General features: G+C 42.5%; 1 protein-coding gene across 2 annotated transcripts in view; it reads left to right on the top strand.

Moving 5' to 3' along the window:
* adamts18 (ADAM metallopeptidase with thrombospondin type 1 motif, 18) overlaps positions 1 to 25,214 on the top strand; it is a 62,959-nt gene that overhangs the window by 12,633 nt on the left and 25,112 nt on the right. The window contains exons 4-17 of one of the 2 annotated variants that reach the window (XM_069174398.1): positions 4,831 to 5,119; positions 5,880 to 6,094; positions 7,365 to 7,448; positions 7,557 to 7,716; positions 9,289 to 9,394; positions 9,744 to 9,881; positions 9,973 to 10,126; positions 10,209 to 10,268; positions 12,411 to 12,506; positions 13,147 to 13,295; positions 21,059 to 21,231; positions 22,161 to 22,291; positions 23,238 to 23,361; positions 23,480 to 23,724. In XM_069174398.1, the coding sequence (XP_069030499.1) occupies positions 4,831 to 5,119; positions 5,880 to 6,094; positions 7,365 to 7,448; positions 7,557 to 7,716; positions 9,289 to 9,394; positions 9,744 to 9,881; positions 9,973 to 10,126; positions 10,209 to 10,268; positions 12,411 to 12,506; positions 13,147 to 13,295; positions 21,059 to 21,231; positions 22,161 to 22,291; positions 23,238 to 23,361; positions 23,480 to 23,724 (2,124 nt within the window). The remainder of the gene's footprint in view (positions 1 to 4,830; positions 5,120 to 5,879; positions 6,095 to 7,364; positions 7,449 to 7,556; positions 7,717 to 9,288; positions 9,395 to 9,743; positions 9,882 to 9,972; positions 10,127 to 10,208; positions 10,269 to 12,410; positions 12,507 to 13,146; positions 13,296 to 21,058; positions 21,232 to 22,160; positions 22,292 to 23,237; positions 23,362 to 23,479; positions 23,725 to 25,214) is intronic. The other variant, XM_069174399.1, reaches the window with a different exon arrangement.

Here is a 25,214-nt window from a genome sequence, read left to right as displayed (position 1 = left end):
CAAACTCCATTCCCCAGTTCTCTGGCTTTCTTCGGAAACAATTTGAACTCTCTGTAACCAAGCCGAGACCTTCCTGATCTTTGTTTTGGCCAGTTGGAGGAGTCAAAGTGGGTGAAGATAACAGCGGGAAACAAATGACAAATGACAAATGACTTGTGCAAAACACACAACCTGACAATGCTGACAGATTGCTGGGAGGTGAAGGGCGTGTCGAGAATTCAGGACTTGAGTTGGATTTATACTTGGCATAAAGGAGTGGAGTCCTTCTGGAAATACCTACAGTGGCCTGTCCTTCACCCAAAGTCAGCTGACCTGATAAAGTGAATATAGATAATGGATGGATGGTTGGAATTTGGACAAATGAGGCCTCTGTTTTTGTTACATTAGCTATAAAACTTGGGAGGGATCACCCGTCAGTGACAGCCCAAAAAGCTTTGGTTGTCACCAATATAACGCTATGTTTCCATATTAACAGCAGTTTTTAAGTTCTTGGGAGGTTTTCAGTCATGTTTTACTCGGGAGAGTAACAAGACTAATTCAGGACTGTAACCTTTGCTGCCTCAAAGTAGCTAACAACACTAGCTACCACCTCACCAGACTCAAAGATGGCTCTCACTTGAATGAAGATTGAAAAAAAAAAAAGTTTTTGATTGACAGGCCTGTGGTGCAGTCAGGTTCTGACTATCGGTGGGTGGGACATAGTATCACCGGGTTTCCAATCGGATTGAGTCAGATCGGAACTCGAGGTTTCGTAACGGCTGTACACAAACCAACGGGTGATGTCACTGCTGTTTGCCCCTTGGTAGCAAGGCTGAGTGACGGCGTCGTATCCGTCTCTGGTTAAACCACCGCAGCTTTGTAGAGTCTCAAGGCAGATGGTCCTGCCCCAGTTTTACAAAATTAACCAATCAACAGTAAGTAACAAAAACAAAGGCCTCATTTGTCCAAAAATACCATCAGGCATTGTTAGCAAAAAAACTTTGCCTGCTCTTGAGATGCTTTTCAGTTCGCTCTCAAACTGCAATTTGAGCGAAACAGCGAGTGAGTTGAGTGAGAGCAGGTGAGCTCTCAGCGTGTGCAGACAATGGTAAAGCCTGCTCCACTCCAGTGTGTAGACACACACTATTTTTCTCGCTGTGCATTTCACGAGCTTATCTACACCCTCCACATCAAGTACTCATGTCTCTCAACATACCATAGATGTGTGCTTTCAGTGTTGACAAGTGTGTGTTCAAAATTAAGAACCTGGAGTTCACTAAAACACTCAGAACAGGCTGAAAAAAAAAAGTTGAATCTGCACACACTCACACTCACTCACACACACACACACACACACACACACACACACACACACACACACACACACACACACACACACACCACCATTATTAGCATTGCTGCAGATGGAATTAATTTCCTGTATTTATCATGAGACACTTCCATCTGCTAACTGCTGGAAAGAAAGTGGAGAGCTGGCAGATGTGGTGATGCAGCAGAAGAGAGAGAGAGAGAGAGAGAGAGAGAGAGAGAGAGAGAGGAATATGAGGGATGTGAGTTAATGAAGTAACTTCACACATTTGGGCATTTTATAGTTTGACTGCTGGAATGCTGTGGTTGCCAGGTTGGAGGTTAGTCAGTAATTAAACTTAAATAAAGTTTGTATGTTGGTGAATAAGATGACAGGCACAGCAAAAACTTTCATTCATATTCATTCATCTCTCTTAATGTGGCCGGTGTCATGTTCTGATGGGGTTAGATGAGCGAAGAAAATATTATTAGATGATCTGTCATTGTTGCGCGTTGATTGGATTGATATCGTTTGGCAGAAGGAGCTGTCAGAAAATTCCAAATTAAAGTCTTCTACCCATTAAAAGAGGAATATTTAATGAGGTGTGTGCTTTTACAGGTCAGGTCTGCCACACTGATGAAAAGATGGGCAAACGAGAGGCGACAGCAGTGTGTGCTGACGGGAAACACCTCCTTTGACCTTCATCAGCTCTGTTTTGAATTCCAATCTATTTTAGGAAGCTGTAGAGTTTCTCTCGCTCTCTCTCTCTCTCTCTCTCTCTCTCTCTCTCTCTCTCTCTCTCTCTCTCTCTCTCTCTCTCGCTCTCTCTCTCGCTCTCTCTCTCTTAAATCAGATCTTTGAGTTGATATATTTTATTCATGGCTCAGAGGATAATTTTCTTCTCCACAATGTGCTTGTAGTGCAGTGCTGCTGGAGTAGGTAGATGTGAAGTATGTGACTTGTGTTTTTTTGGCAGGTGTTGATGTGCTGGGGTTCAAACCTTGGCAATGCAGAACAAAACGTCCAACCACTGGACCTTGTGGAACTTACATGTAGTCAAAATAATGAAATTTGACAGTTAAAATTTCACATTGCACCACAGAAGATTGATGGAAGGACAATATGATTTATGGACAGAGAGATGTGCTGGCAGCTGGATGGATGGATAGATGGATGGATGGATGGATGGATGTTTCGATGGATGGATGGATGGATGGATGGATGGATGGATGGATGGATGGATGGATGGATGGATGATGGATGGATGGATGGATGGATGGATGGATGGATGGATGGATGGATGGATGGATGGATGGATGGATGGAGAGATGGATGGAGAGATGGATTGATGGATGGATGGATGGATGGATGGATGGAGAGATGGATGGAGAGATGGATTGATGGATGGATGGATGGATGGATGGATAGAGAGATGGATGGATGGATAGAGAGATGGATGGATGGATGGATGGATGGATGGATGGATGGATGGATGGATGGATGAGCCTGAAGAAGGCTGTCTGCCATGAATCCAGTCACTGTTTTGACAACAAGAGCTTCACCATGGCTTCCCTTTTGTCCTGCCTCTGTTTATTTTGCCACCTGCTAGTCTGGGGGAAATGGGGTCAGTTCAACAGAAGCAAGGTCCCGTCACACACACAAACACAGACACTCAAACACACATGCACACACACACTGCTCGGGATGTAGATGACACAAGCACACACACAAAAAGGTCAGCGGGTCAGTGGGTCAGTGGGTGTGTTTTTGTTTGATAAATGCAGCGAGTGTGTGTGTGTCTGATGATTGCACAGCTATTTTGTATACATTTGTTGAGTCGCGGGGTGAATTAGGTAAAACTCCGTGGTCAGACGGAATGTTTAAGGTTCAATAGCTCAGTCTTTCAGTTCAGAGGGCAGATGAGGCCACTCCACTGAAACAGCGAGCCAAAACACTGAGATGACTCGCTATTTTGACATAATGGTTTGGTTCATGAGGTGTCAGGGGACACAACTGCTGACAAAGGCTGGAACTCCCTACGTTTTTCTGCAGAGGTGAAGTTGAAATAGGATGTTAAGATGCCTTCTCAAGTGCGGCCATATTGTTTATGCATGTTTACTTTATTATGCTGTCTTCCAGTGAAGGTGACATGAGATGAAACTGGAGCCAATATTGGCCTACCACAGATATACTAGTATTAGTGTATGTTGTCTGAAAACTTTTTTTACAGAACATAATGAAAAGAAAATTCCTGGGGTTATTAAGAAATTGTTCTATTTGTGTTTTTATTTATTTATTTAAAATGATTAATAATTATTACATTCCATTAAAGTTCACTGCATCAATGCACTGACAACTTCATTGTCTCTTTCAACAATGAAGTTCATTGCCTCCATTATATATCTTTGTCATACGTGTTTGATAACTATATTTTGCTCGATATATTGATATCAATTTCTTTTTTTACTTCCTAATGTCATCATCTATCAGTATATATTGGTATTGGCTCCAAAATCCAGTATCAGTCGGGCTTTAGGTGAAACATTAGTTAACATTTTCATCATAAATATAATGTTTGATAAGTTTGTGTCAGGAAATAGATGGTGGTGTGAAAAAGAAGCATTTTGAGCTCACATATGCAGTTTCAAGAGCAAAGTATTTTCTATTAAAAACTTTGTCTAAATCAATCTCTTCCTTGTTTCACCTCTGATTCGATTACATGAATCAAATCCTTTGCGTTTCCTTATTAGACTTTTCCAAATTGAAGAAACTGTTTCTCGATACACTTCGTTTTGAGAAAGTGTCCTGTACACTGGACAGAAATATTCAAAACAAAGCGAGGAAGAAATCAAATGTTGGAACTGATGTGATTAAGTCAACAAGAAGTGCTTCAGTCTCGCTTGCTTACCGTAAATTATGTTTTGAAGTAAAGCCCTAAACTGCAGTGATGTCATTCATACGCTCACAATTTCGATTTTATTAAAATCAATTAAAAACAAATCTCAATCCTTTAAAACCAACTGCAATTTCACGCTACTCTATCTTCCAGCTAAATAACACCTCTCCTCCCCTCAACAGCTGTAATGTGTTGCACCGTGCACATCTGCCTGATGTTAGGACAGAGTTAAGGTTGTAGGTGGGGCTGATCTGGGCGGGTCCGGAGGTGAAATGTGTGTTCGAGAAGGAACACAACAACTGCTTTAGCTTCACTGTAGATTTGTCAAACCCTAGCAGTGCAGGTCAGACAGTTCTGGACTGCAGTTATTAATATAAAGGCAGTTTTTGCATGTGTAGTGTATGGCTGCATCGTGACATCACGTAATACAGAATGTGCTGTATGTAGGATGGGTACATTTTCTTTGAGAAACACCTCTTATGATGTAATAATCACTTGTCTATACACTACTTCAAGAAATGTCAACAGTCCAAACTTGTCATAATTTCAACATAAAAAATAACACAAGTTCTGTACTATGATTTATTTATTGTCGGATTTTGTTAGTTTTTACTCATTGTCTGTTCCTCTTACGTGTGTTTTGCAGTCCGGTTTGATCCGAGTGTCTCAGGAGGAGTATTTGATCGCCCCACTACCCCAACATCTGGCCCACCAGCACGACTACAGCGCCCCTGATGGTCACCACCCGCATGTCGTCTACAAACGCTCGGCAGAGCACGTTGTGCACAGAAGATCCAGCAGCTCATCCAGTTCTTCCAGACCTGACAACCCTTACCTTCAACATTATCACCAGCAGCAGCAGCAGCAGCAGCAGCATCATGACTACCAGCATGGAAAGCTGCAGAGGCAACACTTCTGTGGACGCCGCAAGCAATGTATGTAAGGGAACCTTATATTCCTTATATACCAAACCATCTGATAACTATGTATCCATCTTTTGATCTGCATGTAAATATTTTCAACACATTTTACATAATTATCTGTAGTACAGTCATATTTTATCATACTTTGAGCTTCGTCCACATGTCGCTATCAAATTGTTCACTTTCAGTTTCTATTTGACAAACACTGTGCAGGATTATTGAATCTAAATTTCTTGAAGGGCGGAAGCAAAATTGCATCTTTAGCTTTATATCATAAATATATAAATATAAATATATTATCTTCTCCATTAATGCTTGCATGTCCTTCTACATACAGAAAAAGTGGAGTAATACAAAAGACATTCTGAGACGTTCACTGATTCAACTGTTTTTGTATTAAATTTGAAACACAAACACTAAAACAGACACATCTTCAGTACCAGTCTCAGACGTTTGGACCCCACTGTACATATTCACTCTCTATTGAGTATATAGTGTATTTTTGACTGCATTGTGCCTGAGGCGACTCCACTCTCTGGCTCATTAACATCCTTCTTTGCAGTGTTGAGCGGAACCGGCGTGGGGAGTGAGTTTCCTGTCCTTTCAACACCACAACCTGCACTCTTATCACCTGCCACGAGCCAGGAAAAAAGCAGTTTATCCGTTTGACCCTCCCTGCCAAGTTCTCACTCACACTGTGTCTTTGTCTCTCCTCCCTCTCCCTCCGCTTATCCTCCCTTCCTATTTGCCTTTCCTTTTTTTACCCTCCCAGACGCTCCCAAGCCTCCCGCAGAGGAGCGCTTTATCATGCCTGACGAGTTTGCGACACCTAAGGTGGAAGGGCCGGGCAGGGCAAAAAGATCAGCCATCAACTCCAACAGGGTGGGGAGTCTGAATGTGGAGACCCTGGTGGTGGCAGACAGGAAGATGCTGGAGAAACACGGCAGGGAGAATGTCACCACCTACGTCCTCACCGTCATGAATATGGTGAGGCTGGGACAGACGAGGGAGGAGGAGCAAAGAAGGAGGAACATATGACATAGTGATGGTTTGAGCTAACCTTCTAGCATGCTTCCTGTTTTTGATTTAACTCTTACCTTCTTACAAACTCATTTAGAAATGTAATACATAAATTGCACATAATTTAATGACAACATGAATTACAGTAAATGACCTCGACACACACAACACGCGCACACAGTCGCAAACAAACACATGTGCAAAGGATATAATGTATACAGTAATACATCATTTTATGTATTTTATGTCTTATTTGGATGCATTGGCAACACAGCCCTTTTAAAAATTCAATTTCTTCTAAAGGCAAACTTAAAGGAAGACTTTGTAATTTTTAAAAGAGGAAGTAGCATGTTCATTACCTTTTTAAAAAGTTGAATTTGAATCATTAATACACACCCTTGCTGTATGCTACACATTTATGTGTTTTGCTGATGTGGCCTCACTTGGTCTGTATGACCAGTAGTTTGTGTGGCTTCTGCTATTGTGTCACATTGTTATATTTGTAACTAGTGTGTAATTGTGACGTGTTGGCAAAGTGGCTTCTGCTCTGAAAAGGTTTTGTGAGCTAAAAGTGATTAGAAATGATTTCTAAAAGAGGATTCATGATGGATACAATGTCGTGAGGGAGGTTCATGGGCAAGTCTGAAGATTGTTTCTCACATTGTCATATTTTTTAAGTGGGGAAATTTTCAACATTGTTTGACTGACTTAGATAAAACTACATTAAAGGTGAAGGAAGGTTGATAAACCAGTTTTAACGCATTCAAATTCCCTCTGCTGACTGAGTTTTGCTAACTTTCCAAAGACCGCAGTCTGATGCACTTCTTCACCAGTAGACAAGCTAGTGAGGCTGAGGTAGCTACTCGGTCATGGGACTTCCACTTTGCAGGTTTTAACGGTCAACGGAGAATCTCACTGATTCTATCATCAAAGGGTGAAAGTGGAAGAAACTGGCCTCATCGCAGATGGATATACCTATAACCTAACCCAGATAAGAGTCGTGCCGACAACCAACTGATGCTGAGTATTCATTTATATCCCTCCTGGAGACGGAGAGCGGAGGACAATCAGATAACCAGCATTTTTAGATTTGATGAGGGTTTGCCGTAACTTGGTAGCTAAATGGTTACAATGCGTCCTGTATGGTGTATGTTTCTTCTCTTCCTCCTTGCTGTCAAATGAGGCAAAATGGCAAGAAAAAAGTTGGAAGTTTCCAAAAACTGCAACTCTTTTGCAGGTCTCCAGTCTTTTCAAAGACGGCACCATTGGGACCGACATCAACATTGTGGTGGTTAGCTTGTTGCTGCTGGAGCAGGAGCCGGTGAGTGTTCTCAGAATAACTCTGCAGAACTTAACTCATTTATGTTCACTGGATTTAATTGTTCATGCTCATCACTCATGCGCTCCATCTGTCTCCCTTCACTTCCAGCTGGGCCTAACCATAAATCACCACGCTGACCAGTCCCTCAACAGTTTCTGTCAGTGGCAGTCGGGTCTGGTGGGGAAAGGCGGCAAACGGCACGACCATGCGGTTCTGCTCACCGGACTGGATATTTGTTCCTGGAAGAACGAGCCCTGTGACACCCTGGGTAAGAGAGTCCTCAGCTCACCTTAACACGCCAAACCGTGTGTTTTACAGCAGCAGTAGATTTTATGGAGCACGACAACAAGGTTGCGGGAGATGGAGAAGCAACTTAGAAGTCCTTGTATTGTATTGATTCATACAGTCATATTGGCTATAAAGACGAAGTGGAGGCATATGGGTGTGATATTGTCACAAAAAGTGCAGGTGCAGGCAAAAATGATTATTAGTGAAAACTGTCATTTGTCACAGTGGCAAAACCCAATATTTTATTTAAACACTAACACAAAAAACAAAGACGGGGTGATCTTTTTTTGGCATTTTGCTTTTCTTGGATTGCAACCCAATGTATGCAGATGAGAAACATGGAGAAACGGAAGTGGTCATGACCAGGGGTGTCATGCTATTTGTTGAAGTACCAAAGCACAATTGCACACACAACCACACACATGGCGATGTGCACGGCTCATTTATACGCTGTAACCCCTGTTCCTACGGTGGCAAATTTACATATAATCGTCAGTAATGCATATTTACTTTGCTTTTATTTAATAACAACAAATTATGTTATTTTCAAAGTGTTTTGGGGGGGGGGTAAAGTTTCAATCACATCTCAGTCAAACCACGTTCCTGCAAATGTTTGACAAAGGCTTTTCTCGTGTTAAGTGCTAAGTTTATGTTAACACGTAATGCTGTAACTTTGACAGTGCAAATGGTAGCTGATCACAACAAGGCTTTAAGTTGATGTTGTGAATAAATTAATACATCTTAAATGTCACTGTGATGTGTTGCTGGACCATTCCATTTGTTTTTCGCTCTCTTGTGTGACATACGCTTTCGAGATTAGAAAAAAAAAGCACAACACCCATGATATGCAACAGTGGTCCTTGTAATGAGATGCCAACATTACCTTCGTTAACTGTCACTCTGGGACAAAAAACTCATTAAGAAATATTCTGTTATGGTTGTCTGCAAAAAATGTTAAAAACAACACGGTCCACCAGATAGGTCTTTGACTTAAACAACCAGTGATTTTTACATTTAACATTTGGCTCTTTAAGTCTAACACATATTCAACAACCACATACTGATGTTTCTACTGTTCATGCTCTTAGATTTTTGGGTCCTCTGGGAGAAACTGCTGCCAGAAAAAAAAAACAGGTCCACAACTGAATATTTTCATCAGCTTGTCAGTTACAGTAAATCCCACATGTAGGATCAGTTACTGTTCCTTTATCCTGATGCTGTTCGGTCTACAATCAGCATTCATCCTCGAAGCTGATTGGCGATCAAAGTCTGAGAACAAACTTACAGTAAATTGGCTGAGGCTTGTGATATCACACTTGGCAGCTTCTGTGAACTTCTCCTCCAACGTAGGCATGTATTCGAATATGCATATGTGACAGACATTTATTGGCACCGGATCTGTCTGAACAGAGAATGTGCTGAGTACAAACATGGAGAAGACACAAGGGACTTTTGTGCTGCATATTTGAGGTTTGATTTTGTTAACTTGTGGCTTTTTGAGTACTCCCTATCACTAACACCTCACCTCTCTCTCTTTCTTTCGTCTCTGCAGGTTTTGCCCCGATCAGCGGCATGTGCAGTAAGTACAGGAGTTGTACCATCAACGAGGACACAGGACTCGGCTTGGCTTTTACCATCGCTCATGAGTCTGGACACAAGTATGTTTAACCAAAAATAAGTAGGATGATTATCTATGATTGTCTTAATAAATCATATAGTTCTGGACAAGACATGACTTTATGTATTCCACATTTATAAAGCTGCTTTGACAGTTGAATTTGGCAAAAATTGTAGCAGTAGACTTAAAATAGAAGAAACCGTATCAGACTTTTTATTTCATTTCAAAACTCTTTTGTTCGTCTGACATTTCTGTAAAACAAAGAAGACATTTTACCCTCAGTTTACTCACAAAGATCTCACACTACATACCAATCATTTTTGTACTCTATGGTTCATTTTCTTGTTACATTAACCTCAAAGTATCTTATTCTGCCTATTTTTCTCCAGTTTTGGGATGATCCATGATGGTGAGGGAAATCCTTGTCGCAAGACAGAAGGTAACATTATGTCCCCCACTCTGGCTGGTAACAACGGGGTCTTCTCCTGGTCCACCTGCAGTCGACAGTACCTCAGCCGCTTTCTTGGGTAGGCCTAACGCACATACACTTTTAAATTTGCCTGTCAGTTTTTGTGTCTCCCTCTCTGACTGACACGGATGGTGTTCTGGTTTCACCAGAACAGCCCAGGCATCCTGTCTCGTGGACGAGCCCAGACAGATCGGTCAGTACAAGTATCCCGAGCAGCTTCCCGGGCAGCTCTACGACGCAGACACACAGTGCAAGTGGCAGTTCGGCTCCAAAGCCAAACTGTGCAGCCTTGATTTTGTGAAGGTAGGATATTTACCTTGGACATTTCACTGCCTCATTTTTTAACCAGAAAGGTGAGTGTTTTAAGTAACTCAGTTTCTCCAAGTCTTCAGATCGGAGAGGGAAAATGCAACATCAGCAAGACTCATTGGGCCCCGATATCCAGGTTGGAGGAAATCCTCTCCATATAATTCCCGGACATTTCATCTGGCATCATCATCAAGTCGTAATTTTACATTGTTCACTGTGTTTGGTTCATGACCAAATATCTGTAAAACTAATTACATTCCCATCACCTTCAGCGTCACTGTCTGCTCAGTGCTAATTAGCAAATGCTAATGACACACCAAACTAAGATTGTGAACATAAGAAACATTTCTGCCTTGAAATGCAACTCGGGAGCTTGTGGGAAGTTGTGTGCATGGTATGCTCGGTGCTCACATGGTGAAGTTGTGAGGACAGAAACAATGCAGGAAGCTCACAGGTGGTGCCAGATAAACTTCCCTGACCTCGGCAATTTTTCAAAACGTCAGCAAATACATAATAACTTGTGAACTCTTTCAGAAAATTGCAAATACTCTAGTTGTGAATATCACAAGAGGGGGGAGTTCACATGGATTCTCCTTGTCAACACAGTAAACGCGACCCCAATTGAAGGCATCAATTATACCGGCTAGTTATTTTGAAGTGGGCATGTTGATGTTAGCATTTCACTGAAACAACCTCACTGAACTGCTAGAAGACACAAGTCTTGCTCAATTTAAAAAAAAAAAAAAAAAAAAGATATGTATATTAACAAAGATAGTTAATTTTGGACTTAAACAATAAGAAATGTTCCTAAATTAAAAAAAAGAAAGTAGCCTAAGCATCGTCATTGTTATCATGCAGAAATTTTAGCAATTATCCTAAAGTACTGCTGCGTACAGCCACACTGAGGAGACAGCAGAAACTCTTAATGATGTTTACCTTTCTTTAACAATTGAGATATTGTTGTTAATCCTGGCTAAAATGGCACCATCGGCACGCAACACAATACACTAAAGGAAGAAAGAGGAAGGAAAGGAGGAAAGATCGTTCCTGCAACAGATCATGAAACGAGCACTGTTGTGAGCCACACTGACCCAAATCTATAGTGGCTGAATAGTGCTGGTATTACATGGGCCAACAGTCCTTAATGGTTTACTATTCATGTGTCTCATTGCCCACACTGAGACTCACTGGAGCCTCCAGTAATGAGACGGAGCACCTCTAGATCATATAGGGGCCGGGATTGTCCGCTTTACATCACTAATGATGCAGTGCTAAATTGGCACTTTATTAATTAGCATGATCTGTGCAAAGCAACCTCGAACCCCCCACATTTGACCCACCATTAAGATGCATTCCTTCATTTGAATGGGTAGCCCCCTGCCCTGAATCGCCGTACTCCAGGAATGCAAGGTGCATTCAGTGTTGTTGATTCACATGTAAATGCTGTTTAAAATACTACAAACTTTCCTCTTGCAGGGCTGCTGGGAAATTGACTTTGCCAAATCGTATATCTGATGGATTAACTCACATGACAGCGCCGTGGCTATTCACGGCTTCCCCAGATCCCACCTGCGTTTTCCCAACAGAAGATCAAACACTACATATGCATTTCTTAGGCCCGTGTATGAGTCGGTGGGTGGTAAATTAACCTACATGCTAATGAACGGTCGACTTCGGGCTGCCTTTCACATTTGTTCACCCTTCTTTTTTGTCCCTGAGGGGCTCACGTACAATGATATTCAGCACGCCGGGATGGCTGCCTCCCACCTGCTCGATGTCAGAGAAGTAGATCTGCATGACAAGGACTCATACACACACAGGACATGTTTCTCCTGCTCTTGCCCTGCCTCCTCTCTGGGTCCTCTCCTCTCGTTGCCAGCTGCAGTTGGGCGGGTTGCCAGACTCCGCCGCCTGTCTCTCGACCCCTGTTCTCCCTCTGTGCTCACTCACTTGCTCTCTCTCTCTCTCTGTATTGTTAGGTCAGATGACACGTACAATTATAGCTCGTTTCATTAAAGAAGTACAGTGATTAGATTTGACACAGAGGCTTTGTGGAGGAGCCTATTGGAGGCGATGGGGGCTTATCGACCAGCGTGATGGTGGTCCTGGCAAGAAGCAGGTGCTGTCGGGTCAGCGAGGAGGAAAGAGGAGGAGGAATGTGATGGCAAAAGGTGCCACAACTGATGATAGCACAAAACACCGGATTTGATGGATATCTCATTGTGTGTGTGTGTGTGTGTGTGTGTGTGTGTGTGTGTGTGTGTGTATTGTTTGACAGGACATCTGCAAGTCGCTGTGGTGTCACCGCACAGGGCACCGGTGTGAGACCAAGTTCATGCCCGCTGCAGAAGGAACCAGCTGTGGTCCGGACATGGTGAGGAAACGTCTTCTTGTTCCCATGAAGAATAGCAGCAGCCATTCCCTCAATCTCCTGCCTGACAATTCCACTCACTGAGGCTGTAATTAGACAACATGCTTTGTAATTAGTGATAAGTGGACAAATATGGGCCCAGCATTTAGATAGCATCCTGATCCTGAGCCAAAGCAAATCCTTGCTGGTTTAAAAGGGAGAGAACAAAGCTTAAACTACTTGTAGATTCTTTTTTTTTGGATAGTTACTTGATTAAAAAGGGAATTATGAACATCAATAAATACTCAATAATGTATCCGTCCATGCTACTCTCACATGCATGTGCAGCTGCAGAAGCATTTTGGCCGCTGTTTCCTCTCACAGCTGGATTGCGCCTTATTTTCACGTACAGAAAGATGATATTTAGAAAGAGCGACAGGTGGTGATGTGTGTGAGTGCACGGTTTGGCTCGGATCAGCCCGGGTGTGGTGCACAGTGGATGTGGATGTGTTTTGGCTGTAGCTAGAGACTCCAGGTGTGGTGCTGGGCATTTGTCCAAACCAGGAAACTCAGGCAAGACACCCAGGCCAATGTTCAAGTACTGATAAGAAAGCTATTTCTGCTGTTTTCTCCTCTTTCATTTCCTTCTTTCTTGTTTCTGTAGTGGTGTCGGAGGGGTCAGTGTGTTAAATATGGGGAGCATGGCCCGAGGGCGGTCCACGGCCAGTGGTCAGCCTGGTCCCAGTGGTCCGACTGCTCCAGAACCTGTGGAGGAGGGGTCATGTACAGGGAGCGCTCCTGCACCAGCCCAAGGTATCCACACACTTGCACACACTCGCATAATCTTCTAATCTAATTCATTGCCTCTATTTGAATGCTTTTAATAAGATTAAGTGGCCAAACAGACGACAAAGTGATTCATGTTGTGACTTAGCTGCCTCTACAGTGAAAACCTGAGTTGCAGTTTCGGCCAGAAAGTAATTCTTGAAGGCCTCACGTCCCAAAAACCTTCCTTTCTGAACACCTGAATGTGCCGTCTGCCAGGTAGCTGTCAGCATAGATATGTACACAGATTCTGTACATGCACGCACACACACACACACACACACACACACACACATACACACACACACACACACACACACACACACACACACACACACACACACACACACACACACACACACGCTGATAACCATTCTCATCAGTCAGGCTGACAGTCCAGACAGACACACTATCTCCCCCCATGATCCAGATGGAGAAACCTTCCTAATAGCATGCTCTTTTCTCTGAAGGCTGCCAAGACAGTCAGCAAAGGTCCCATAGTGCTGCTCACTCACACAAATATAATTCTACATAATTCTCTAGATCCAGGTCCCACAGTGCATATCTCTTTTTTTAGCTCAGAACTTTGTGCATGTCATCACAAGCACGTGAGAGATTCTCGGTTTTAATGTCTCATAACAGACATGCAGTCCCTCACTGTTATTCTTCAGAACACCAGATGTCTTTAGACTTTTATTTCACTTTCACGCCATACAGAACAGATTTATTGTTGTTGTTCTGTCACTACGCTGCGATCGAGTAATAGTGCTGCTGATTGACTCGGCCTGCAGTGTATTAACCAGCTCCCACAGTGCACATCTTTCAAGTTAAATACATGAAAAAGCAATGGGGCATTTAGAGAAATGATTCATTTCCTGTTCATTTGCACCATTTCATCCTTTCTTCTGCCTTTACTGTGTTGTATGAGAAACCCACAGACCAAAGTCAGTCCCACAGGGGTCATCGTGCTGAAGGTTTGTTGTTTTTAAGGGTTCAAAGTCTTCTCCTTGAAGAGCATATGTTTAAACTAGCAATTTCCTCCACAGTGTAACCCAGGATGGTGGAACCAATTAACAGAGGTTTTATTTTATCCTATTGGAGCCACAGCCAATTAACAAGAAAATCAACACAAATTCCTAGACAGCACCTCTACAATTTTTCCTTGTTTTGCTTCTTGCCAGCTGTCAATTGAATTTTAAACTTTCTAAATATTTGGTGAAGGAAAAAGAAGCAGAACTGACCACAGCAACAACTAAAGGAAAGACAATTGCTTGCATATTCCTGCATGAATACCCACACACAGCATAACCTGATCATGACTCATAAGATCATGACTAATGGCTAACATCCAAAGGCCACTGTACTACCTTGATTGGTGGACAGGTCTCAAAATTTGCTACAAAGAATCTGCTGTTTTGCACTATTAATAATTGTCATCCTTTAAGAATTAGTTATAGCGCGTTAGATCATCGTGGCATGTCACATCCACTTCCACTTCCATGTTTTGCGCACACAGATGTATAGGTCCCTGTGTGTTTCAGTGCAGGTGAAAGGTTGTAGTCATGACAGGAATACTTGGGACACAGTTGCTTCTTCTAATTAACGCTACCCCAGTATCATTCATTTTAGCAAAGCAGGGCCTAAATGACTTGAATATCAAAATTACTTCATAGCATCACCTTTTCATCACACACAGACATTTACACAACTTGCAGGCTTGTCAACCAAATACATTTGAGTCAACATAGGGCAAAATAACAGGCCCACCTGAACAATGACATGCAACTCAATCTTAATTGAATAAAACAGGAAGTGCTTGTAAACCAACCAACTTCTACTTCAACTTAAATTTCAACTGCTGTCAGTTGTTAAAATTTTCAACTGTGTCTCTTAAACTTCAATACACAATCCAACTACTTTGGCTGCTGACACGTCACCTCACGGCTTTGATTTCAGAACGAACTGACTCTTAAAACTTCACCTTTGAAAAAGAACCTTTTCACTTAACTCCACTACTCTAGGCTTTGATGACTTATGCAACTTCAGCTGTCTTTTCTAGTTCATGTTAAAAAATAAACCTCGACAATTTCAACTACTTACAACGCCTGGCTTTTAGGTGAGTCTTCGACTTTCAGTACTTTCACTTCAACTGATACGGATGTCTGAGACTGACTTCAGTCCTGTATGGAAAAAAAAACATGCCCCTCAATTGTTTTAAATGGGAGTCAGTACAAGAAGGCAGCAGGGATGCCAACGCAGCGAACTCCATCAAAAAGTGCAACATGAGGTTGAGTAAGTTAGTCCAGATGTTCGTCTCTCCAGCAATGTTTTCCAGCCCCTTCTGGTGTATTCCAAGGCATTTGGAGACCAGATGAGATACATAATCCCTCCAGCATGTTATTGGTCTACCCCGTGGTCTCCATCCCCTTGGAGGTGCCCGGGAAACCTCCTATGGGAGGCATCCTAATGCCTGAACCACTTCAACTGGCTCCTTACGACCGAGCTTTACTCAAAGCTCCCTCCGGATGTCGGAGCTGCTTAACCCAACTCTACAGCTGAGCTCCATGCAGAGGAAACTCATTTCAGCTGCTTGTGTCTATGATTGCCTTCTTTCAGTCATTATCTAAAGCTCGTGACCGTAGGTAAGGGTCAGAATGCAGATCGACTGGTAAATCAAAAGCTTTACCTTCCAACTCAGCTTCCTCTTCACCAAAACGGTCCAGTACAATGCCTGCTTTACTGCTGACACTGCACCGATTCCCCTGTCAGTCTCTCGCTCCATCGTACCCTCACTATAGAACAAACCCCGAGATACTTAAGGTCCTTCACTGTGATGTGGGTGGATGTATGTACGGATCTGTTACACGAACTGAACTTCCTGGACTGTATTTCACGTCTCTTGCCACCTGAAGCCGCAATAACAAAGCTCCCTCTGTTGTTCCAACTCAGGGCTGTTTTCACATTTCAGTAATTTCTACCACACAGTTGCAGTAAATTTCCATTTCAGTATGTTTCAGTAATTGTGTTTCAATAGGTACTCCACATTTGACTGGAACTTTTCAGCCTCAGTTTCAAATGTTTCACAGGCAAATTCTCAGCTAATTTCTTTTTTTTTTTTCAGGAAATGTAGCCTCAATGTCTCGTTTCATCATATCACCTCCAATAAGGAGTCCGTTCAGACACTCACAGACTGCTACTACATCATCCTCTTTACTCCACTGGTTTCATCACTGCTTACTTAACAGCAGGGCAGACACTGATGTGGCTGTTCTGTCGGTCACAGCCGACTCGTCTCCTAATCCCTCCGAGAGATCAAAGACGTTTTCAGGGGCAGTCCGGCCCTCATATGATACACATTATACACCATGACTGGCAGACCGAAAAAGGGCCACAGAGCCTTTTAAACCAGGTTATCTGTCAAGTTCATTTATCATTCCTGTGGCACTAAAGAGAGATTTGTAGAAGCAGCTGCGGAAAGAACGGATGGATGCTGCTAAACGGGGAGTTATGGGGTCAGTGAGACAGAGAGGGGATAGAAAGATGGTGAGGGGCAAATATTAAATCCAATAATACCAAGTCATGATATCATTATCAGAATAAATACAATGGGCCAACTAGTTGTCCAAACTTGAAAGGAAGACAATAATATTAGACTGGTTCATATATTAATACAGCATCTCATTACCTCCACCACCCAAACACACTCAGACCTCATCCCGACTGCATCACGTTTTATTCCATGACTCATGACATTCAGATTGTGTTTGTGCCCAGTAATCTCTGCGATTATTTTGGCGAGGCTCCTCATCTCTTAATCTGAGCAGAACAAGAAGGATTAGCCTGAATCTGACCGCTTGTCTCTAATGTCATCTTCACCTCAAAACTCAACAGTCTGAACTGTCTGGAGCGTTGATGGAAAGATTCTTTTATATGATGGAAAGATTCTTTTGTTTTTTTCCTTTTTATGTACATGTTATGTTATACTTTGTATAAACAGGAGGGATATGATGGAAAGGAAGGATTTGTCTCTTCCTCTTGTTTGCATTGTGGCTCCGGAAAGTCTCTTTGTCAAGCAGGCTCCGAAAAGTTTCCTTTGTTTTCTGTCTTATTTGCAAGTGATTCTTTCCGCATCTAATTGACGACTCCCCGGTGTCCTTATCTTGTGACCTACAACCAACTCTGTATTACCATACAAAAGCAGGTACAAAAGGAATGGAGGTGATGGGCTACTGTTTGTCCCACTGTATAAAAGCTGACCTACGGAGGAGGGAAGGCCCTTCTTTGCTGGACACCCCTCTTTGAGGGTACATGTATGTGTTCCTTCTTGCAAGAATAAATGTCCGATGTGTTTGATTTTGAACCAAGCCTCGAGTAATTTTTCCAACTGGTGTCCTCCAGAAATGTCGTGAAAAATCACTGCCGTGGAGTGGAAAAATGCCATCAATCTATATGACTAAAATGGTAGATGACCTGTACATTTTCACCTCTGCCCTGCTACAAAGTCTTCACGCAGCAGGTGCAGTCAATTGGTTATTCCATATCCCATCCATTTTATGAGGCAAGCGTGTATCTTTTGTGCAGACTTATAAAAGACTTCTGTGGGATCAGCCGATTAATGCCTTCCCTTCTAGAAGTTGTTTCAAGATGGAGAATGAATCTTCTCCCCATCCCTCCCTCCGTTCCTCCCTCCCCTTCTTCACCTCCCTCCTTGCTCCTCCGTTCCCCCATAGACCACCTGCCAGATCAAACACAGTCAACCTAATCCTCACCAACAAGCCCGGGAGATTAGGTTCACGATCTTGACCTGGTTTTTTAGGCAGCACATTTTGTCACACACTCGATTTAATAGGGTGCTCGATGAGGGGGCAATGGTGCTTGTTTGGCGGAGTCTCCCGGAAGACTTGTAAAGATATTTAAGAGAGGTTAGGCCGGCGGCACGGCAGTAGAATGTGAAGGTATTTCTATGTGTGTTGAAATGCAGAGGGAAGTCCTGAGAGGGTCAGGGAAAGAGCAGGTGACTCACGAAGAAGACAAGACTAGACGTGGCGACCTCTGACCTAAAGGAGTTTCAGCTTCTGTTGCTGTGCAGATTTATCAAGCTACTGAGACACTTAAGCACCGGTAAGGGTCCTGAGAGCTGCACCAGGGCTGCGGTGTAGACAAAGAAGAGGAATGACCGAAACACATACTAAAAAACTTGTCATATCTCGCTTGTTGTTGGAAGTGGATTTACAGTTGTAATGATACTGGATGGAGAGAGGGGTCCAGGAAAGGATGATACAGAGAGGAGCGTTGGGAAACTCAGGCCCAGACAGTCCCTAGTCCATGGAGTCGATTCAAGTCTCTTCTCAAGTAGATGGTCTATCTTCTGTGCTCCTCTGATTAGGATGCTTTTGACAGAGTATACGGTGTAGTCCCTCGCTGGCCTGCCATGAGCGCATTACCATATGGGCTGTGTTGTCTGCTGCTAAAGTCTTAATGGGATCAGGACTAGGAAAACCTGTGCCAAATCCTCCCTCTCACCAAGGGAAGCAAGATTGCCACAGATTTACACACACACACACACACACACACACACACACACACACACACACACACACACACACACACACACACACACACACACACACACACACACACACACACACACACCTTGAATGGAGCTCCATCACTCTTGGCAGCTATGTCACTGTTATTGAGTCCAAGTCTGAATGGAAGGAGTGAGCAGTTGGAGTTAAAGAAAATGCAGTCAAGCAACATGTTGTTTTAGTTTTTTTCTTACTTCCCATTGTTGCTGATATCCGTCTCACGCAAACATTTTCAATATTGCTGCAGAACATTGAAAAGAAATGTGCCTCCAGTTGCCTTCTCCTCCTTGTGGTGTTTACTGTTTCTATTAGGCACTGTTTCAGTTCCTTTGCCAAAGCGTTTCATTATATTGTAACGGGTAGTGAACTGTTTTTATTAGACATGTTTGATCAGCATGGTTCCCCAAGTCTGTGTCTATGTGTGTGTGTGCACGCCACATTGGTAAACAGCTAAACTCAATTTTCTCTGTTGGTGGTTGTGTTGGAATGCTTGGCATGAGTTTAGAAAGCGTGGGAAGTCCGACATGGCATCCTGATGTTCGCTAAATGTCAAGACTCTGGTTGTCTTCTTCTTACAAGTGGTGTTTGCTTTTATCATTTTTGTGGTATATTAAAACTCCACTATCTGTTTATGTTTTTTACTGTAATTATTCCCGAGATTGAAGAAGTGTTGATCCAAAACTTTAATTTACACTTTGATACCACAGCTAACAATACACTGACTGATCAGGAGGTGCAGTTTTCATGAAATAAAGTAGCACTTTTGAGGTAAACAAACCTTTTAATCAGTTAAAAGATTTGGTATTTGAGGATCGAGATGGGGACAGTTAAAAAAAAAAAAAAAAAAAAAAAAAAAAAAAAGTTTTATGAAATGTTAAGAATTGTTTGCTTTCTTGTTTGGAGATTTCCCTGGTAGATCAATATCACTTTCCTATCTCTATGGCAAATATGAAGCTGCAGCCAGTCAGCTTAATTTACCTTTACGACTGGATGTGGTGAAGTAGTCTGAGTTTAAAGGTAACAACACTGGACACACTGTGTGCTGGACAGTTTCTTGGAGTAAGGTTGCCAGGCAACTAGCGAAGACCCCAGGTAGAAGCGGCACTTTACTTTGGACAGAGTCATTAAGTGTTTCTCTTTTTTCTAGTTTTAATGCTGAGTATCTTCTGGCTATAGGTTAATTCTTCAGTGTACCTTGATTGGGATAATTCTTTTTATATTTTAAATTTTCCCTTCACCAAAAACAAGCTCACACCAGTGCAGACACACATATGCACATTTAGCCTATTGTGTTAACATCTTGTCCGTTTGCTGAAGACCTTCTTGCTAAAAGGTTGAGCAAAAAAACCTGTCATGATGTCAATGCAAGTTATCACAAATAACGGGGAGCAAGGTCATTCCACAAATAGCAAGTTTTATACTTATAAATTTGTAATATTTATAAATAAAACAACCAAATTAGACAGAACTAAGTGACGGGTATGAATAATAGTCTATTCATTTTTAATAGAACAGTTTTGGAAAATTTTAATAAAGACAAATAAAGTTACATTTAATAGGCTGTGATTCCAAACCATAGTTATTATACACAAGCTAACAATAGCTCTCACTAACAGAATAGCTCTTAGTCATGATTACTTTGAAGACTGAGTGAATCAGTCAGTGTTCAAGAGGGCCTGTGCTGAAATTCTTACATGGGCCCCTCGCTGTTGATTATGCTATTCATTCCTCAAGGTCAAAAATGTCAAGTGGTATATTGTGACATTCAACTGTCAGCAAGAAGGCAATTAAGCCTTAAATATCAAACTTTGTCAAACTACAAGATACATTGGACACATACATTATGGTGATGACCTCAAACATTATGACCATTAGTCATAACTGCTTCCAGCAGGTCTATATCTGGATGTTAGAACTTTGTAGTAACGTCCCTAAAACAAAACTGAGCAGTTTCAAAGAGAGCTTGGTTGGGTCCATTAATCAGCTGTCTCTTCTATGAACTGTGAATAACTGTTACATTAGCGCACTTAAGATGATATAGAGCTGTAACTACAATTATGTTAGTTTTACATTGCCAACGGTGCTGTGGTAGTAAAACAAACCCACCTTCCCTGTTTCTCACTTCCTTTTCCGCTTTCTTGTCTTGTCTCGTCTTCCACCCAGGCCACAGAACAATGGTAAATTTTGCTCGGGCTCCAGCCGTCTCAACCTGCTTTGTAACACTCGCCCGTGCCCTCTCAATGCCGGGGACTTCCGGGCACAACAGTGTGCAGAGTACAACAGCAAGCCCTTCAGGGGCTGGTACTATAAGTGGAAGCCCTACACCAAAGTGGACGGTAAGGTGGCACCCAACAATTACAGGGTTCAGTCCTGTCGTTCAGTTATGGAGAACTTGCTCTGTGGATGTAATCACAGATTTATTTTTTGTCAGTTGTTTAATCTTTACACAGCATTTATTGATGAGAATTAATTTCTGTGTTCTTGGCACATAATGTTAATTATTTAAAGAACACAGCCCAGTTAAATACTCAGAGACTTGCAGATTGCTGAGGACAAGTTTTTTTTCTTGCCTTAATTCTGCATATCTTTTATATTCTGCGCTCATCCGTGCTTTGCTTGTCTAAATCTCTTTTATAAAGTGTTCTTGTAATGCCGACCTCTATTTACTGCTGCAGTGATTAGGGCCAAAAAGCTGGAGGAAACTATCACTTCGTGTAATGTGCATGGGAGACATGTAGCCACCTGCACCCTCTGACACAGTGGGGATAGATTTAAAAAGGAAGCCTGCGGGCCAGCTTTGTTACAGAGGGCAAGGGAGAGAGAGTGCAATGAAGGAGAGCAGTGTGTTTGGCTGTCGTCCCAGGCCTGTTTAAGCTGTTGATGAATGGGGGTGATGTGGAGAGGAATAGATTCTGAACTGCCTTCTGGGACCTTGGGCCAAGTCACCTTCACCGTCATTTATTTTAATCAAAGACGGCTGCAGAGACTTGTCTGTGATAACTGATCTGAACTACAAAATAAACCTGCAGCCCCACATGAATTGCCCTGGGTGCATTCAAAGTCAGTTCCTGTCTGTTTCAGGTCTGTCTCAGCAGGGGCTGTGCATACTGTATGTGTAACAGGTTGCACTACAGTAGCCTTTTTAACTTCAAACTGACCACATCATAGAAGAACTTTGGTGAATCAACAATTTACACATTTTACTGATGCTGCCTTTCTTGTTAACACCAGAGTTGCTCGACATCATTTCCCCTTCTCTGTGCAGATGAAGACATCTGTAAACTGTACTGCATTGCAGAGGACTTTGACTTCTTCTTCGCCATGTCCAGCAAGGTCAAAGATGGCACCTCCTGCTCCGACCACAAAGGAGACGTCTGCATTGATGGCGCGTGTGAGGTACAGAGGCCGCATGGATTCACTGTTCTGCACGGTGAAACGTTGAAATGTTTACAAGTTCTTTAAAATCCATTTCCTTAACCTTGTGTTTTTATTTTACTTCAGTGCAATGTAGGATTACATTGGGATTTCTGGATGTGGTCACCTTGTCTGTTTTTATGTATATTTTACCACAAAACTAATTCTTTTTTTAATTGCTGTGTTACACCTAGTGTTCAATACTTTTATGGTACAGACCAAATGCTTCGGTATTATGTACTATCAAAAAAATGACCTTTCATTTGCGACCAAATTTCTACACCTTGTCTTCAAAAAAGGGGTCACTGGGTTTTATTATAAAAGGCATAACTTTTACTACATTTACAAAGCAAACCCAATCAGCATAAGTGAGCGACAGCATTTGTCATACATCGCCTCTACTTGAATGGACCCATGTAGATAAACTCACTTGGTTTCAGTTTTAAAAATCTTGCACGTCACCTGAAAACAATACTTGTCTGAATCGCATGTGCTGCAGTTGCTCTATGATGTATTTCGGAAATACAGTATATTTCGGGAAAATTATAGAAAATAACCTGGGTTACACTCTCCCCCTGTAAACTCCATGAAAACTAAAGATTTGTAAATAATGTGTAATGTAATTTCCTTTTTCTTACAGTGGATATTTTTATGAACCAATATAGAAGTCAAGGTGGTGGTACCGGTACTGGTATCAAACATTTTTGAACAATACGCAGCCCTAGTTTTATCTAACCTCCAAAGTAATTCTGCATCTCCCCTATAGATTATGTTGTCCTTGAAATACAGATGCCAGGTGCAGGAGTTACATGATACCAGAGAGTGTTCACTAAATTACCACTTGATACACACATTACTTTATTCCATTGAGCTTATCATCTTTATTATAGCTCCGTCCACACATGAGTGTTTTTGTGTGTGTGTTTAGGCGGTGGGCTGTGACCAGATTCTGGGCTCCAAGGCCTCTCTGGACGCCTGCGGAGTCTGTAAGGGAGACAACTCCACTTGCAAGTTCTTCAAGGGCCAGTACACCCTTCAACACCGGGCCAACGGTCAGCTTGTTTGGATGATGTTAGCAGGATGAAACATGGCATAAGAATTACAGAACAGCAATGAACAAATATCTAATTCTGATATAGCCTTGATGGTTCTGTCCCTTTTTTCCCCCAGAGTATTACTCCATGGTGACAGTCCCAGCTGGGGCTCGAAGCATTCGTGTTCAGGAAATGGAAGTCTCCACCAGCTACCTGGCCGTCCGCTCCCTGAAGAGGAAGTACTACCTGACCGGGGACTGGACTGTGGACTGGCCGGGAAAGTTCCACTTTGGTGGGACCGTGTTCGACTACCAGCGGTCTTTCAACAAGCCTGAGAGCCTGTACGCCGCTGGACCGACTAATGAGACGCTGGTGTTTGAAGTAAGCCGCCGCTGCCGGGTGATGTCCTTTTATGGCAATTGACAGTGACAGGGTCCCTGGCAGAGCTGCAGCACCTCTTTTTTTAATGCCTGGACATGATGGAGAAAAATAAGTTTAGTGGTATGGAGAACAAGGGTGGTTATATCTGCCTGCAAATGTTCTATGGGGGATTTAGTGTTTTGGGTGGTTGGTTACGGCAGGGATGATGATGTGACGGGTGGGTGTTGGGGAAGGCTTTAATCAGAAGACATGTTTAGGGTCGCAACAGCTTACGCTGTGCAGAGCTTTTCTATGTGAGTGACAAAGGGAAAGAAAGAGAACATAAAGGTAAAAGGGAAAAGACAAAAAAGGTTCACAGCGCATCAAGGACTTCATCAAAGTCAAAGCCAACAGTTTAAAAGGTCGGTTCATCTAGGACACACTGTCAGCAGATTTCAAAGGAACTGGACTTTTCAGTAGAAAACAACTCAGCGAGATCTGTGGATTATCCAGAATTAATTGGGACACTGTCTCCGAAAAGATGTTGTGATTCAATTTTAGAATATAAATTAGTGTCCAGACAGAATGTGAGGCACATCAATGAATCACACTAACAACTACAACTCACAGTAGCTAATTTATCAACTGTGCAGGCGTTAGGATTACGTACTGTCAAGGGCTTTTTTTCAGTTTGCATTCACTCTATCAAAAGGAACGCTAAAATTATGTAAACTGGCCAGCAGTTGGCAACGTCTCTTCTGTACAGCAACAACAAGGTTTTGCTCAAATTCTTTAGATAATTGTCCGAAGTGAGATGAGAGTCTACACATCCCCAGAGTGGAGAAGCAGGCAGCTGTACCGGCAGAGAGGCTTTCCTATGTACTGCTGTGGATGAGATCAGCAACAAAGCTCTCCTAATTAAATTAATATCAGTTAGTGTACACACATTTAGAATGCTTTCTTTTCATTGCTGTCAGACAGCCCTCTCTGAAGGGGAACTGCACCATTATTGCTCTCTTCAAAAGCCACCAGACTCCTTGGACAAAAACAATAATTTTACCTGTCAGCACACGTGAGTTGTCGGTCCACCACTGCCTCGATCGGTTTGTTTTGTATTATTGTGTGACTTTGGTGTTACTTCTGATCTAAGCTAAAGCTAACATGTTAAAACACCACCAACGTCACACAGAACACCGTTGCCGTACACTTGGTCACTGTAGTTCATCTTGTACGGTGAAAGTACCTACTGGGATGTTGGAGCTACAAAGGTCCTAAGGTTCTAAGAACTACAATGGTTCTTAGTTCCTGCAGTGTGAACATGAAAAAGAAGGAACTTCCACTAACAGTTCTTAGTACTTTGGAGATCCTCCTTTCTGAAAGCACCTAGTGTGTTCACAACATTAAAGGATTGTTTAGAAGGGCAGTTCACCCAGAGCTCATTGGCGAGAGTTTTCAGCGGGACTACTTTGGTACTAGTTGGGACTCTGTATCTGAAACCAGTTGGGGCCTTC

This window comes from Embiotoca jacksoni, unplaced genomic scaffold, assembly GCF_022577435.1.
Source record: "Embiotoca jacksoni isolate LCO1_2020_lvr unplaced genomic scaffold, fEmbJac1.0.p SCAF_6, whole genome shotgun sequence".
In the NCBI taxonomy this organism is placed as follows: domain Eukaryota; kingdom Metazoa; phylum Chordata; class Actinopteri; family Embiotocidae; genus Embiotoca; species Embiotoca jacksoni.
The sequence above is the reverse complement of the archived record's forward strand: the minus strand, read 5'-3'. Positions and strand labels throughout refer to the sequence as shown.